This window comes from Battus philenor, unplaced genomic scaffold, assembly GCF_028537555.1.
Source record: "Battus philenor isolate CCGP_79_NKW_IND1 unplaced genomic scaffold, ilBatPhil1.0.hap1 SCAF_1, whole genome shotgun sequence".
Classification (NCBI taxonomy): Eukaryota; Metazoa; Arthropoda; class Insecta; order Lepidoptera; family Papilionidae; genus Battus; species Battus philenor.
In genome coordinates this window covers 3,358,673-3,372,689 of record NW_027181661.1, presented here as the reverse complement: position 1 = coordinate 3,372,689, position 14,017 = coordinate 3,358,673, and the positions used below count along the sequence as shown (strand labels likewise).

Below are 14,017 nucleotides of genomic sequence, written 5' to 3'. Positions count from 1 at the left end.
GTGTAAATATATATATATATATATATATATATATATATATATATATATATATATATATATATATATATATATATATATATATATATATATTATTTTTATTGCTATTTAATTTGAGAGGAAAGAAAGAGAAGAACTTTCTTTTTTTGCTCACAAATTCTCAACGTTTTTGCCTCACATCCTTTATTAAATCAATTCATTCTTTACTTTCTGATCTTATTTCACACGTCGTCTTTCTTTCCCCGTCTACATTCCTAATTACATTGGTTATTATTTCGCAGCACCCGCCCGTTTCAAGACATGGAACTCCCCTAAAGATCGGTACAACGACCGATCTTGCGCTTCCCTCGTTGCGCTTGCGCCTACTTTCATTTTCTATTACGTTTTTTTGGGTATACGAGTAATATATTTATTGATAAAGTATGCACACAATTCATAAAAATTTAATTTAAATAAAATATTAAACAGCTTTACAGGCGTATTAAAACTCTTATAAACTGCGCACACTGCGCGGATTTATATTGGGCACGTCTGACATATTTCTTATCTATACACAAAAAATAAGTTATGAGTGTTTGTTCGTAATATTACAAATAACCGCTTTTTACTACATTCATATAAATAAATATACGGCACGTATCCCAAAATTTGATTCTTTTAAATTTTAATCTTCGAAATGTCTGAACCAATTTTGACGGAACTTATTCTAACAGGTAGCTGATATAACAAGGAGTTACTGAGGATACTTTTATAAAGATTATGAAGCAAAAATAATTATTAGCAAATAAATAAATAAATATTTTTTAAATTTTACGCGGACGGAGTCACGGGTACAGCTTGTGATATATAGTGTAGTATTGACAACTTGGGTCACTGTGTATGATGCGTATAATAATATAAATGTTTGATTAAATAAACGAATAAAAATCATAAGAAAAGAAGATGACATAGATTTATATAGGTTGGTATACAAAACATAATCTTAAGACGTTAATAATAAATCTAATGAAACGTAGTATTACAATTTACTCATAAAAATAAATAGCATCTTATTATGTAATCAACAAACAATACGTTATAAACATAACGATTTAGTAGCTAGCACCTACATATAAAATTAATATTCAATTAGTGAGTCAGTCACTTACGTGTCGTAGTGCATTCACAAGAACACTATGGCGTATTTGTAGAGTAAATTGGTATTTATTCCGCGTATCTTAACATCGGAACGCGCCTAAAGTTTTTTCTCTATTAAGCTTTCATGTACCGATTCACTAATTTTAGAGTAATGCACTCTACGGCATTCAATAAGTATTGTTGTAACTTCAAGAACTTTTATCATTCTATTGTCTTCCTTAATATATGCTACTATCATTATTATTACAAATTATTGTCAAAAGTCTCGAGTTCGATTCTCAACTGACTTCAAAAATTCTTTAGAAAGAATCATAATCTGCATATCTTCAAAAACCGTACGACGGGGAGGTATTGGCCGCTGATTTCTGTCAATTCAGCGTTAACGCTCGCTCATGCTTATTTTCCTCGGCCCCCGCTTTGCCGCCTTTTCCTAAGGCGCGGTACAGCGGTTTCGGTAGCGCTATAATTTATAGTGGACGTACATGGTCACATATAATTTTTACCCTACTGTTAAAAGGATTCATATACAGGGAACTATAGAAATAATGTTTGTTTGTGTGGACGTATGTCATTTTAGGTTCTTTAACAATTTTTCTTTTGATTTTCTTGATATATTTGATGAAATGTATAAAATAAAATAATTCTCACCATAATGACCGCTAAATAAATATGAATGAATGAAATAGTATGGCAACATTACAATCGACGTTTGAAGGATGATAATAAAATTGTTATTTAAAGAGACGAGAGTTATTGTACGGAGACAAGATTACGTTGCAGAACAGACATGTTTATTAGAATCTGTTCACCTGTCCATTTTCGAACAAAATATACATACGAACGTATTTTAATACATTCACTATAAGCATTGTACATTTTTTTTTATTTCGTACACGGAGAAATTTTAGTAATAATTTATTATCATTATCATTATTATCGTCGTCAATGTAGAATTTAGACGGCCACTGAAAGGCATTGTCTTCCACCAAATAATAAATACAAAATCGTCACGCTTAGTAGTGAGGTTGGCGATCGCAGTGTGATATTATGCTATGCAGAGAATTCTGCTGACCATCTTCTGGAAACTTGCTTTGTTAGCAATGGCATAACGTGTGCATTATAAATATAAAAGTGTATCCCGGTTATCGAACCCTCTACCTACAATCGCAAGAGTCAGTCGTCTTCCGCTCGTCTACCACTTCCTACATTTTCCCTTATGCCTAATGTTACGTGATGTTTTTTTCCGTTTTTCTAACTGCTTATATTGGAAATATATGATGATGGTGTTAGATGTCAGTCAATTAGGGACAGAAGTTTTATTTCATGTGTGGTATGTATAAGACAAAAACAGCAAGTTTTACAATTATTTTTATTCCCATAAACACCTTCTTCGTTTCTGCATATATATATATATATATGCATATATATAAATATATGTATATATGTATATGTATATATATATATATACAGAGAGGGAGAGAGAGTATTCTCATGGTTACTGATTTTAAATAACTGCTAATTAATTATTATGCGTAGATGAAAAGTCCAATTAATGACTCAAGCCCATAAAGATCGATCCAATAAGTATTATAAAGAATTTCAACATCTACAATATTTTAGATTAGTATGAATAGTTCAGTGCAAAAGATTTACAATCATTTTATTTTAAAGTTGCATTTTTTAAATCACTCTCTTCTTTATTTTAAACATCGCTGTCCTTACACTATAACGCATTCGCATAGTTATTAGTTTAGTTATAATAAAATATTATTAAACCAACTTATACCCTTAAATATCGCATGCTATGAGAAGCCATTTTTACGTGACGTTTTTAAATAAAAAATGTTAATTTTTGAAACCAATAATTACGTTTTGGTAATCGATGATACCGTTTACTTTTCGTGAAATAAGTATAGTAGTGTACATATAGGTTTTTAGCATTAAATAAAACTCGAGCTTGTTTTATATTGGCTCACCTATATTTAATGTTCCTTTTATATTAGACGGTGTTTGACTCAATTGTTTTTCGGAACTGAATTATGTTATATGATTCGCTTAGCGGTCAACGAAATACCCTCAAAATACAACTCGGATGGGTAGCGTTCAGGAAGGTAGAAAACCTCTTCTCGTCTAAAATACCGCAATATCAGGAGACAGGGGTCTTTGACCTATGAGTGATGCCGTTGATGACATACGGATCCGAGTCGTGGTCACTTACGACGGGTTTCATAATAAGGCTCAAGGTCACCCAGAGATCAATGGAGAGGGCTATGCTGAGAATTTCACTGTGAGATTGTACCAGAAATAAGGAGAAAAAGTCCGCAGAAGAACCAAGTCTCAGTCTGAAGTGGCAGTGGGTGGAGCACATCGCTGGTACAACCGTTGGCTATTGGGGCCTAAAAGTGTTCAAGTGTTTTTTTTTTATTCTTTTGGCCCCCTTTACTGGAGGGCTCTCTAGCTCCCCTAACATGTGTAAAGTTAAAGTTTTTTGTTTTCTTATGAGTTATTCACAGTCTTAATTTATTTCTTCTTTCATACGTCACATTATCATTCATTCTCTCTACTGCCACACATCACAATATCTTTCACTATTTATCTTTTATTACATTCCTTTCTTTCGTCTTGTCTCATTCTTCACCTCAGTTCTTAATATTGCAAGTTACATTAATATTACAATGTTCAAGTGGTTACCACGAGCCGGTAGACCCAGCGTGGGTGGGCTGCCCACTAGGAGGACCCAGGTGCTGGTATGCGGGTAGCGCAGGACCGATCCACTAAAAATCACTCCTAGAACAGGTTTCTGAACTTCCTAAACGATGCCTAATTAAGGTGTATTTATAAATGAAGAGATCGAGATCTAAAGTGCTCTAAGTTCCGGTGCATCTATTTGTAAGAGGATGCGGCGCGATTTTTTACCCCAAGACGCCACGGAAAGCACGGCAGCGGATGTTTATGTTCTTTAACACTGATGTAGTAATATTGTGTGGGTTTTAGGCCTGATGTTCACGGCTCTTTTTATCAAGTATACAGTTCGGCTAAGAAACCTTGCAGGGTTGTATATAAGACAGTAAAGCCATCGACCGGGACTACGGCTACGTGCTCATGATGAATCTTAACAATAAAAATATTACCTTTTCAAATTATCTATATATAGAAAAAACCAAAAAAAGAGACAAAGACGTGACACGCCGAGGGACAAGTGACGTCTAGCCGCTCTATTTATGTCAAAAAGCTCCAGTGTTCCATACAACATTGATAACCTACAGACGGTGAAATATCCATAAATATTCACGGCGAAAAAAAGTAAGTGAACAATAGGCCTTAGCTGGTGTCATTACCCGTTCTCACCCCCGCGAAGGCGGGTAGCGGTTGGCAATGAGACGCAAAATATGTATTTTTTTTAAATCACCCTGAACAAATATCGATAATATATCGAGTTCAGTGTACTTTTACGCCTACATTCATGTCTTTCATTCTTTTTCTATTGTCTGTTTACTAACGGGAATACTTTGGAATTTACAACTTTTAGGAGTTTATGCTTACATAGATATTGTTGTCCTCCTGTTAACAATCTTGATGTACAGCCACCTTTGCAGGTGGAATTTCATAAAACGCGTTCTTAGCAAACCTCTACAAAGACGAATAAAATATTTATATTAAAGTTCAAATATCTAAACTGTATAGTACCATAGATATCGTGATGAGTCAGTATATAGATGTAAATGTATTATGTTTATACAAAAATATGTGGAAACTTATTATAAAAAAATTTGAATATTAAATTTAAATATTTATTATTTATTGTATCTGTAAGCTTTATAACTGTAAAATAAAATAAATAAAATGCGATAGAATTTTTCCTAACAAAAAAAGTCAACACAAAGCATCTTAATTTCATTGTAAATTTTCGTGGTTTTTGATTAACAATGTGCAAAAGTGGTAGTAATAGGAATCATTTATTGCCATTAAAATGTACTTATTGATTTGTTATTAAAGGTAACCTATATTATATAACTCCACAAGGATGAGGATACGAAGTAATTTCCACAGCTTAGAGTAAAGAAAAATTACACGCCTTGCAACAATAAGATTCTGTTAAATCAAAAATGCTTTTTAGCTAGAAATAATAAACAGGTAAAAATAGGCGCAAGAAATCAAGAATAGAACCACCACTTATACATTGAAATACATTTGGTAGCATAAAAATGAATCAACTAGCCGAGTACTATGAGTTTTAAAACATGAATAAACAAACTGCTTACATATACGCATTAAACGTAACATTCAATTTCCACTTACCTTCTCGCAAATAACGAACCATGGCAGCACCGTAATGATCTTATCGATAATTACACAAAGGTACTTGATATTTATATTACGAGAAATTTCGTCAAATATCCCTTACGCGTGTTACAAATTATAAGCTACGGCACTGAAACGTGGACACCCATTTCATTGACAAGGTCCTTGGCTTGGGATGACGAGAGCGAATTAGGAATGAGCAGATCCGTAGATGATGAAAGTAACTACCATAGCCCAGTGGATTAGTGGTGTCCGTAGTGTATTCGGATTGGATTTCAACTAGCTATCCACTAGATAGCTAGTTGAAGAGGCAGAATGCTGGCTACATAGCACGCAGAATAGATAGCTGTCGCTGGTATACGGATAAGTATACCGTCTACCTACGGAGGTGAACGCTATACTTCCACTCCTTCCCAGCGACAATCAGTTCTGCGAGCTATGTCATCTATAACAGCACATCCAATGGCAGTAATATGAATGACACGCAAGAAATATTCATAAATAAATTGGTCAAATAATTTCCAGGACTTTATTTAACAGTTTAGTAGTGTGTTAGTTTACATACTTATTACGTGTTCCAACTAACAGAAACTGAAATTATAATAAATTAAAAAATGCAACGTAATATTTTGTTATAATGAATAAGTACAAAAAGTTAGAATGTATAGCGTATATATTACTGTTTAACAATAAAAACGCAGTACTTTATGTATTTATTTACACTTTATCGTATACGAAAACTCTAAATAAAAAATAAATGTAACAAAATAACTAAGATAATAACTAAAAAAAAGAAACAATTTATATACAGGCACAAGAGGTAGTCTTATGAGGCGGTGTATACACGACAATCTTTGGACAGAGATAAGAGAGATAAAGAAAAGGGAAGTTAAGAGTTTACAAAATTAAAAAAAAACATTTAAATATACTACACTTTCAGAGTATAGTACACTTGCACATATGCATACACATATCTAGTCGTACACATACATATAAATACATGTATTACTATATATATATATATATACTTATTATATTATTCTTTGTTTTACTTTTTAATTATAAATATTTTTATTTCAGCGTTATGTTGGTTCCGAAAAGAAGCATTGACATATATGCTTGATTAAGTTAAATATTTTTTCGATTATTTGGTTATGCCGAAACAAAAAGTTTAGAATTTTTTGTCCGAAAAAAGAAATTACTTAACCTTATTTAATTTATTTGTTGGCTGTTAAATATTACGCGTATAACGTATAAGAGCAACTGTAGCCTAGTGGTAGAGGACTGAGGCTTACATTCGTAGGTCGCGTGTTGGAATCCAGTGATAGAATTTTTTATAATTCAAACTTTGTGCATTAATTATAAATCATTGCAACTGCTCAGAAAGAAGTTTCCAGAGGCGATCACGAATCGTAGTCTTGTATTAAGCGTATATAGGCTGAAACGGAGATGTATAATTCTTTTTCTTCTCCTTTTCAGCCGATGACCATCGCCACGATGACCGGTCCCTTTATTACGTATTTTTTATTCTCGACTTTTTTATTTAACTACATATTTAGGATATTTCCGCCTGTATCTCTGTCTGCCTGTATTCATCTACATGATATTTCTAAAATCAAAAGGCTTTGAGACTTTGATAATTTGGTTTTGCTCGGTTTGTATTCCACGAAACACCGCCCCGAAGGAGGTTGAGGAGGCATTAATTACGTTCGCGAAGAGAGTGGGGTGAAATAGCCAGTAACGTAATCATATTATTGCTGTAATACACACTGTAAATATGCCGGTGTATCGCAATGTTTAAACTATTTATAACCCATAACTATAATTATTTCAAAGCATACCTTTCTGATGTTCTTATTGTAAATAAATGAAAATGCTGTTGTTAACCGTATTGTTATGTTTATAAATGTCTATGTTAATTTTAGTAATTTTCTTGCTTCTGATTTCATAGTAATTTTAAAACCATTTATAAGCGGTTCGCCCCATAATATGTTTGGTTATTGGTAATTTATGTTAATTCAAAGTGTATTTATTATATACTGGAGAATCTTGAATTAAATAAATAGACACATATAGTGACAAATAATTGATGTTTCGCATCTTTCACATCACCATTCACATCTATCTATAAATGGCTAAACCGTTCGAAAAAAAGATACCATTATTGAAATGAAGAAAATTTAAAAGGATTGTTTTTCGTCCTCTGTTTCTTAAATTTTTCTGAGGCAAGTGCGATCCAAATCTCTATTTTTCATACTATGATTGTCTGTAAGTGATAAGACTGCCCTCTGTACTCTTTTGTATATTATTGTGAAACTACTTAAATGTATCCTAACGAGTATAATAAATAATATTAAATTATTATTAATTATTAAATCCAATCGTAAGGTGTGAGTCGTCTCTGAAATACCTTACAAATGGTGGGCCAAGCGTTCTGCTATGACGATATTATTGTACTGGCTGGCTTCTGTTTAATATTAGTGCAAACATCTAATATTATTTTTAGATAGCCTGTTATTTGCTCTTATTGTACAATTTCTACCCGGCTGACACGAGACAGCTGTTAACATATGAATCTGTCATTTGTCATAACTCCTCAAAAATTATATTTTATTTTGAAATAATAATTAATATATTTATATACATTCATTATTATTTCATTATATAAAAATAATATATTTATATTTCATATAAAATTAAATATTATACTAATTAGATAACGAACCAAAATTACTGGTCGCATTTCGTTTAAAAAAATACTAATTTTAGAACGATCAATTTAATCTATTGATTTTTTTGTTTGTGTAAACACATTCTTATTACGTCCTACGGTTAAAATGGTGATTATGATGATGACTAGGTGCACACAACAGGATGATCTATGCCTTGCAGTGGGCGTGTACGAGCTGTAAAAAATATGTAATAAGTATTCTGTTTACTTTTATATTTAAAATACTAGCTTTGCGTGATCCGTTCAGCCTTTTGTGGGTGTATATCATAAAATCCACACTAGACAATTTAAAGTTAGTAGCGTAAAGTAAATTCTTTGTAACTTTTTTATTTAATTTCACCTTTAATTATTATTATATCTACGCTTAGCCTAAGCGTATAATCATTCTGTATAGGGCATAAATGCGAGTACAGTAGTAGAGTATTTCACTCAGAAGATTTATTATCATTTAACATAACTAATCCTTCCCATGATGTTTTTTAAAAGATTATCTTTAATAAACTTTATACATCACATTATAATTAAGAGGCAATAATAATTATAATTCAGAGGCATTCGCTTGTAGTGTGTTGTAATACATTACACAGTTTCCCACATAAGAGTTACTCATTATACGAAAGTTAAAGAAAAGTATATAAAGATTATTTTAATTTCACACATAAACCAGATTATACAGATATTTTGACTTTATATTGCCGTAACATTTTTTTTACACGAAATTCTTTTCGTGAGTCTCTATGTATATATTATAGAATCCATTATTGAAAAGTTCAATTTATTTTTGCATGAGTTGTTACGTTGCTAGTCGATTCAAGCGCGGAAACAGCGGTCCGTGAGTTAGAAAAAATACTCTGGATGATCCAATTCCAGTTACTGCGAAGACATTCGCACGATGTGGGACTATATCCGTGCAGGTGTATAGTTTAGTGAATTGAGTGTTATGTAGTTTGTAAAGCGAAGACTACTCGGTAAACTAGGGAGACACGGACCCCTCCTAAACACCCTCGCTAAATTGCGAGCGAGACGGACGCGGCCATCGTGTAATGAGTACCACACTAATGATTTGGTGATGTACCATTCTTACGGCGGCTCAAAGTGGGGTGTGTATCGTAACAAAGAACGTGGTAGGGAAATTATTTAGATTCCTAATTAAGAGCGGCCGGAAGCGCAGTGTTCCGCGATCGCTAGAAAGCGCTCCAATGGACCGGAGGCTGTGCGGAGCTTTGCTGCTATAAAAGCTACCTCGTCGAAATATGTGATAGGTTTTGCGCGAGTGCTTTGAACTCTTTGGCAAGAGAGAGACACCCGACTTGGGTCTTGGAATTTTTTTGGTTTTAAGGAAAGATTCGCCAAAGATAAATGTTTGGGGAGAGTAGGTTTGCCGTTCGGTTAGAAAGGCTGATGGAGCCGGAGGCGGTGGAGGAGGAGAGGTTTTGAAGCAAATTTTGGCCCTGAGTGGCACCGTGTCTGGGAGAACGGCAGGAATGGGGGCGACCTGTGCGACGCCTTTTAGGTACCTTGAGGCAGCCCCTGAGGACGGCGAAAAGCTCAATTTGATACTGTTGCTCTGTTAGTCATCACAGTAATTGGTTCAATGTGGAAAAATAAAGTACATAAATGAATAGAAATATATGAAAATTTTCATATTTCTCGTATTATAAATCATTGTATACTTTATCTATGACACAATCTATGTACATAATTAATCTGATCAGTTTGCATTTAAATCTAGAACCTTCGTGAAAAAAATATTGACGAATGACAATAGACAAAAGGATCGATTGCAACTATTATCAATTGTCTAGAATAACACCTAGTGAAACAATCGATTGCAGCGACGCAACAGTGTTATGTGACCGTTTAAAGAAACCGCGAACCCAATACGTGACGCTTAATGCAACGACGCTCACATATTTAGACGGTTAACAGCCGGGTGATTTGTATGGGTGGAGCTCACATTCCTAGCCATAACAATTATTATGTGGAATGTAGCGAAACTAGATAATTATTCACAAATTGATGCGTAGTGTAACTAGATCGTATATATATTGCGTCACAGAAAACTGACTCAATATTTTGCATTATTTCACATATGACGGTGAGTAAACTCACGTGTCAGAACTCTATTACTGTCAAGAGTTATAGACTTGTCAAAGTAAAAGAAAAAAAAAATTATTGAAATTTAAAATTATTTTATTTATTGAATTCGCCGTTTCAACCTATAGATGCCCACTACAAGACATGAGCTTCGCCAAAAATACCTATACCATAATCGCCACGCTTGGTAGGCGGGTTGACGATTGCAATTCGTTATTATGAAATTAAGAAAACTGGTGCAGACTGCAACAAAAGGAAAACAAAAGCTACTTGCAAAATTCAATAAAATAAATTAAAATAGTGTATATTTTATAATAAGCATAGGGAAGAGTGTTAAGAGTAAGCTGAGTAACATAGTGTCAAATACTTAAACAACAAAAGAATTGTAAATAAATAAAATAAATATAACATATAACAGTAATATAACAGTCTGTGATGAAAAATAATCCGTGATGATTAATTTAAAAACTGTGATCCGGGAATGTGGATGAATGAAAGAAGGAAGGAAGAAAGAAGATCTGCGAACGAAAGAATGGCAGCGTAAAAAAAAGGAGCGAATTAATGGCAGTGTGCAGGACGAAAGAGGATGTAGAATAAAAATTTAAAAACTAATATGGAATGTCCCTAGCAGAGGAAGCGAGAGGTCCTAAAACGGGAGTCATTATCATAAATGAAAAGAAAACTCAAAGGACGCTGCCGCTCATCCTGTGGAAATTTGTTTCTGAGCAGTACAAGCTTTTATGATTTATCATTTTTTAACCGTATCACGGGAATCAAATCCGCAAACTGCGATCAAGTCCTAGTTACAGTTAGCTTATCACAGGACCATCACAGCTCATTTACTAATTCAATGTTAAGTAACATTTTAGTACTCATCATCTTTTCAGCTGCAGCATGTCCACCGCTGTACATAGATTCCTTCACAAATTTAAAATAGGACCGATTAGAAGCAGCCTGACTTCAGTAATAATGTGAATATATTTTTATTAGACAACATGTATTGTTTTGATTGATTTTTAATATTTATTAGCTAACCTGAGTCATAAACAGGTTTTTCATATTTTACTCGCTGGTTTCTATGTGCAAACGGTTTTTACTATCGCCCTAACTGTGTGATTATGTTTTAAATAAATAAACAAATTATTCGAGCCGTTGTCGAAAAAAAATACTTTCACCTAATTTACGATGCGACTCAAACGCTATGCCTACCAACCTCTCTTAATGTAGCGAAACTGTGGTGTAATATTTTACAAATAAAATTATTATTCGTAAGTTTTCAAACCACGATAAACAGTTGCAACGAGTAGTTTAAAAATGTTTTGTCTTTATAAAATCTCTTAAGATGAAAGCAAGTTGCGGAACAAATTTTTATATAGACACTTCAACTAATGTACATTAAGTGTCAATTTTAAAGATCATGGCGGTCTTCAGAGACGCTTGAATTGGTCACTGAGCACAAAGTAACTAGATTATTCCAAATGGATAGAAATCCCTCTAAGATAAAGTTTCTCTTTTCTTTGAAAACAATGCAAACAATGAAATTTTAAAAAGGATTTTATATATAGTTTTATACAACGTCGACAATTCATATTACATCAACAATGTGTTAAATTCACACAAATAAGTGAAATTGAGGTGTCTGTTAAAAACTCGCTTTTTATTACATGCGTAAGAGATATATATACGGTACATATACCAAATGTTTTTTTGATGTTTTTTTCTGTCTGTTTCGGCTGATCTCTGAAATGGCTGGACCGATTTTGTTTGGACTTATACTGGCAGGTATCTGATGTAATAAGAAGTAAATCTGGTTACTTTTACTTTAGAAAAAAATCTTTAACGAAAAAAAATACTAAATAAAGTAAACATTTTTTTATATTCCATACGGATGAAGTCGCGGGCACAGCTAGTTATTCATAAGTTTGCTAATATTATGCAGACGTTTTAAATAGAAAAATATAGAAACCTAACCAATAATTTGAAAATAAAAAAAATAATAATTATGAAAAACTTGTTTCACAGTTCGCTTAAAATTTCGCACGTTTGATATTTGACACGCTGTTAATTCATATCGACATTTTACAACTGCTTCGATCAGTATTTATCGATTGCAAAATTAATTTATTCAGTTCACATTTAATAAATGAATACGGTGATCATTTTATGTTACAATAATAACCATTTTATTGGAAAACGACATTGCCTGATACAGCTATTAATTTGACAGTAGAATTCAGCCGGAACAGCTACTTTTATATTAAATTTTATATATCACGATCTTTGTCATTCGGCAATGAATATATATAAATTGAATCTATATAAAAATTACATTGTAGTGTCTGTTTGTAATATTACTATAAACGGTTTTTACTACATGCACATGAGTATATATACGATAGATATACCAAAATAATTTCTGTGTCTCTGTCCTTTGTTGCGGCTGATCTCTTAAAAGCTGGAAAAATTTTGAAAGGACTTACTTTTTACTTTTAATTTATTCGCAAGTAGATGATACAATAAGGAGTATAACTTAGGCTACTTTTATTTTGGAAAATTCTTACACAAAAATTTAAAAAGATCAACTAATTTTTTTCTTACATTCCACGCGGACGAAGTCGAGAGCATATCTAGTGGTTAATAGAATGTACATTGCCTTTAAACAAAATGTTGATAGTTACACAAAAGTGACAATAGAAATGTTGCTTACCATATTGATGCGACCTCAAGTAGTGAGCAGTGAGTTTTAGCACGTTCGTCTTGTTCATCTTACGTCCCGTGGCCAGGATTGGAGGGACAATAGCGGCGAGCTGCGCTATGGATTGGTTCATTTTATCACGTCGCTGCTTCTCCGCTTTGTTCCTCAGCTCCCGCGGATTCTCCCTAGAAAAAGGGAATTTTTAGTACGCTTTAAAATATTACGAATGGGAAAGCACTTGACATACAAGTTTACTGGTTCGAAAGAGACAGAATGATCTATGAGCTTAGTTTGGACATACTAGGTCTTTATCTTAATTACCATACGATTAAAGGCACTTTTGCTATAGCAAATTGTTTTTCCGGTTTATCTTTCCAGGCCTTCTTCGATGCGTTTTTTTTCTCCCCAAACGTGTCAAAATGGCCTCTCTGCATTTGCCTTTTGAGTTTGCTGGAAAGCCAGTAGTCCCAAGTCAGGCGAATATGATGCATTTGAGACATAAAATATCCTTCAAAACGGTTTGGGCTGAGCTAAACGAAATTTCAACTTTTGATAAACAGACGCTTGGTGAATGACAGTTTTACTAAACTAGAAAAAAAAAATTACCAGCATTCCTAATGTCCAGGAGTTTTTATTGACAATTTCACCTTACTGTTTGATCACAGAGTACTACCGGATATTTAGCCTATTAAAGAATTTTTAGCTTCCTAGCTTCGTCTTAGCTTTATGGTGGAGTTTAACAGGTTAGGTAGGCAATGTTAGAGACAATACCTAACGAGCTGGAGCACAAAAATGAAGACGCTTGGATGAAAGACACAATGACAGTTTATTTTAAAAGTCATCCGCCTACAACTTCAGACACACCAACGCCGTAATAAATTATTCGTCATGTGAATGAAATAATTTTTACATAAAACTTTCACCACTCATTTGTAAATATTAAACATTGATTTAAAATTGATATAAGATAGTCTTTATGCCATATTCCATCACAGCACTAAAAATTTAATACAAATTCACAAACAACAACACATATGTTACTTGACGCCGTTCGCCAT

General features: G+C 33.2%; 1 protein-coding gene across 1 annotated transcript in view; it reads right to left on the bottom strand.

Moving 5' to 3' along the window:
• LOC137924874 (uncharacterized) overlaps positions 1 to 14,017 on the bottom strand; it is a 122,729-nt gene that overhangs the window by 76,577 nt on the left and 32,135 nt on the right. The window contains exon 2 of the mRNA XM_068768285.1: positions 12,972 to 13,144. Coding sequence (XP_068624386.1) covers positions 12,972 to 13,144 — 173 coding nt within the window. The remainder of the gene's footprint in view (positions 1 to 12,971; positions 13,145 to 14,017) is intronic.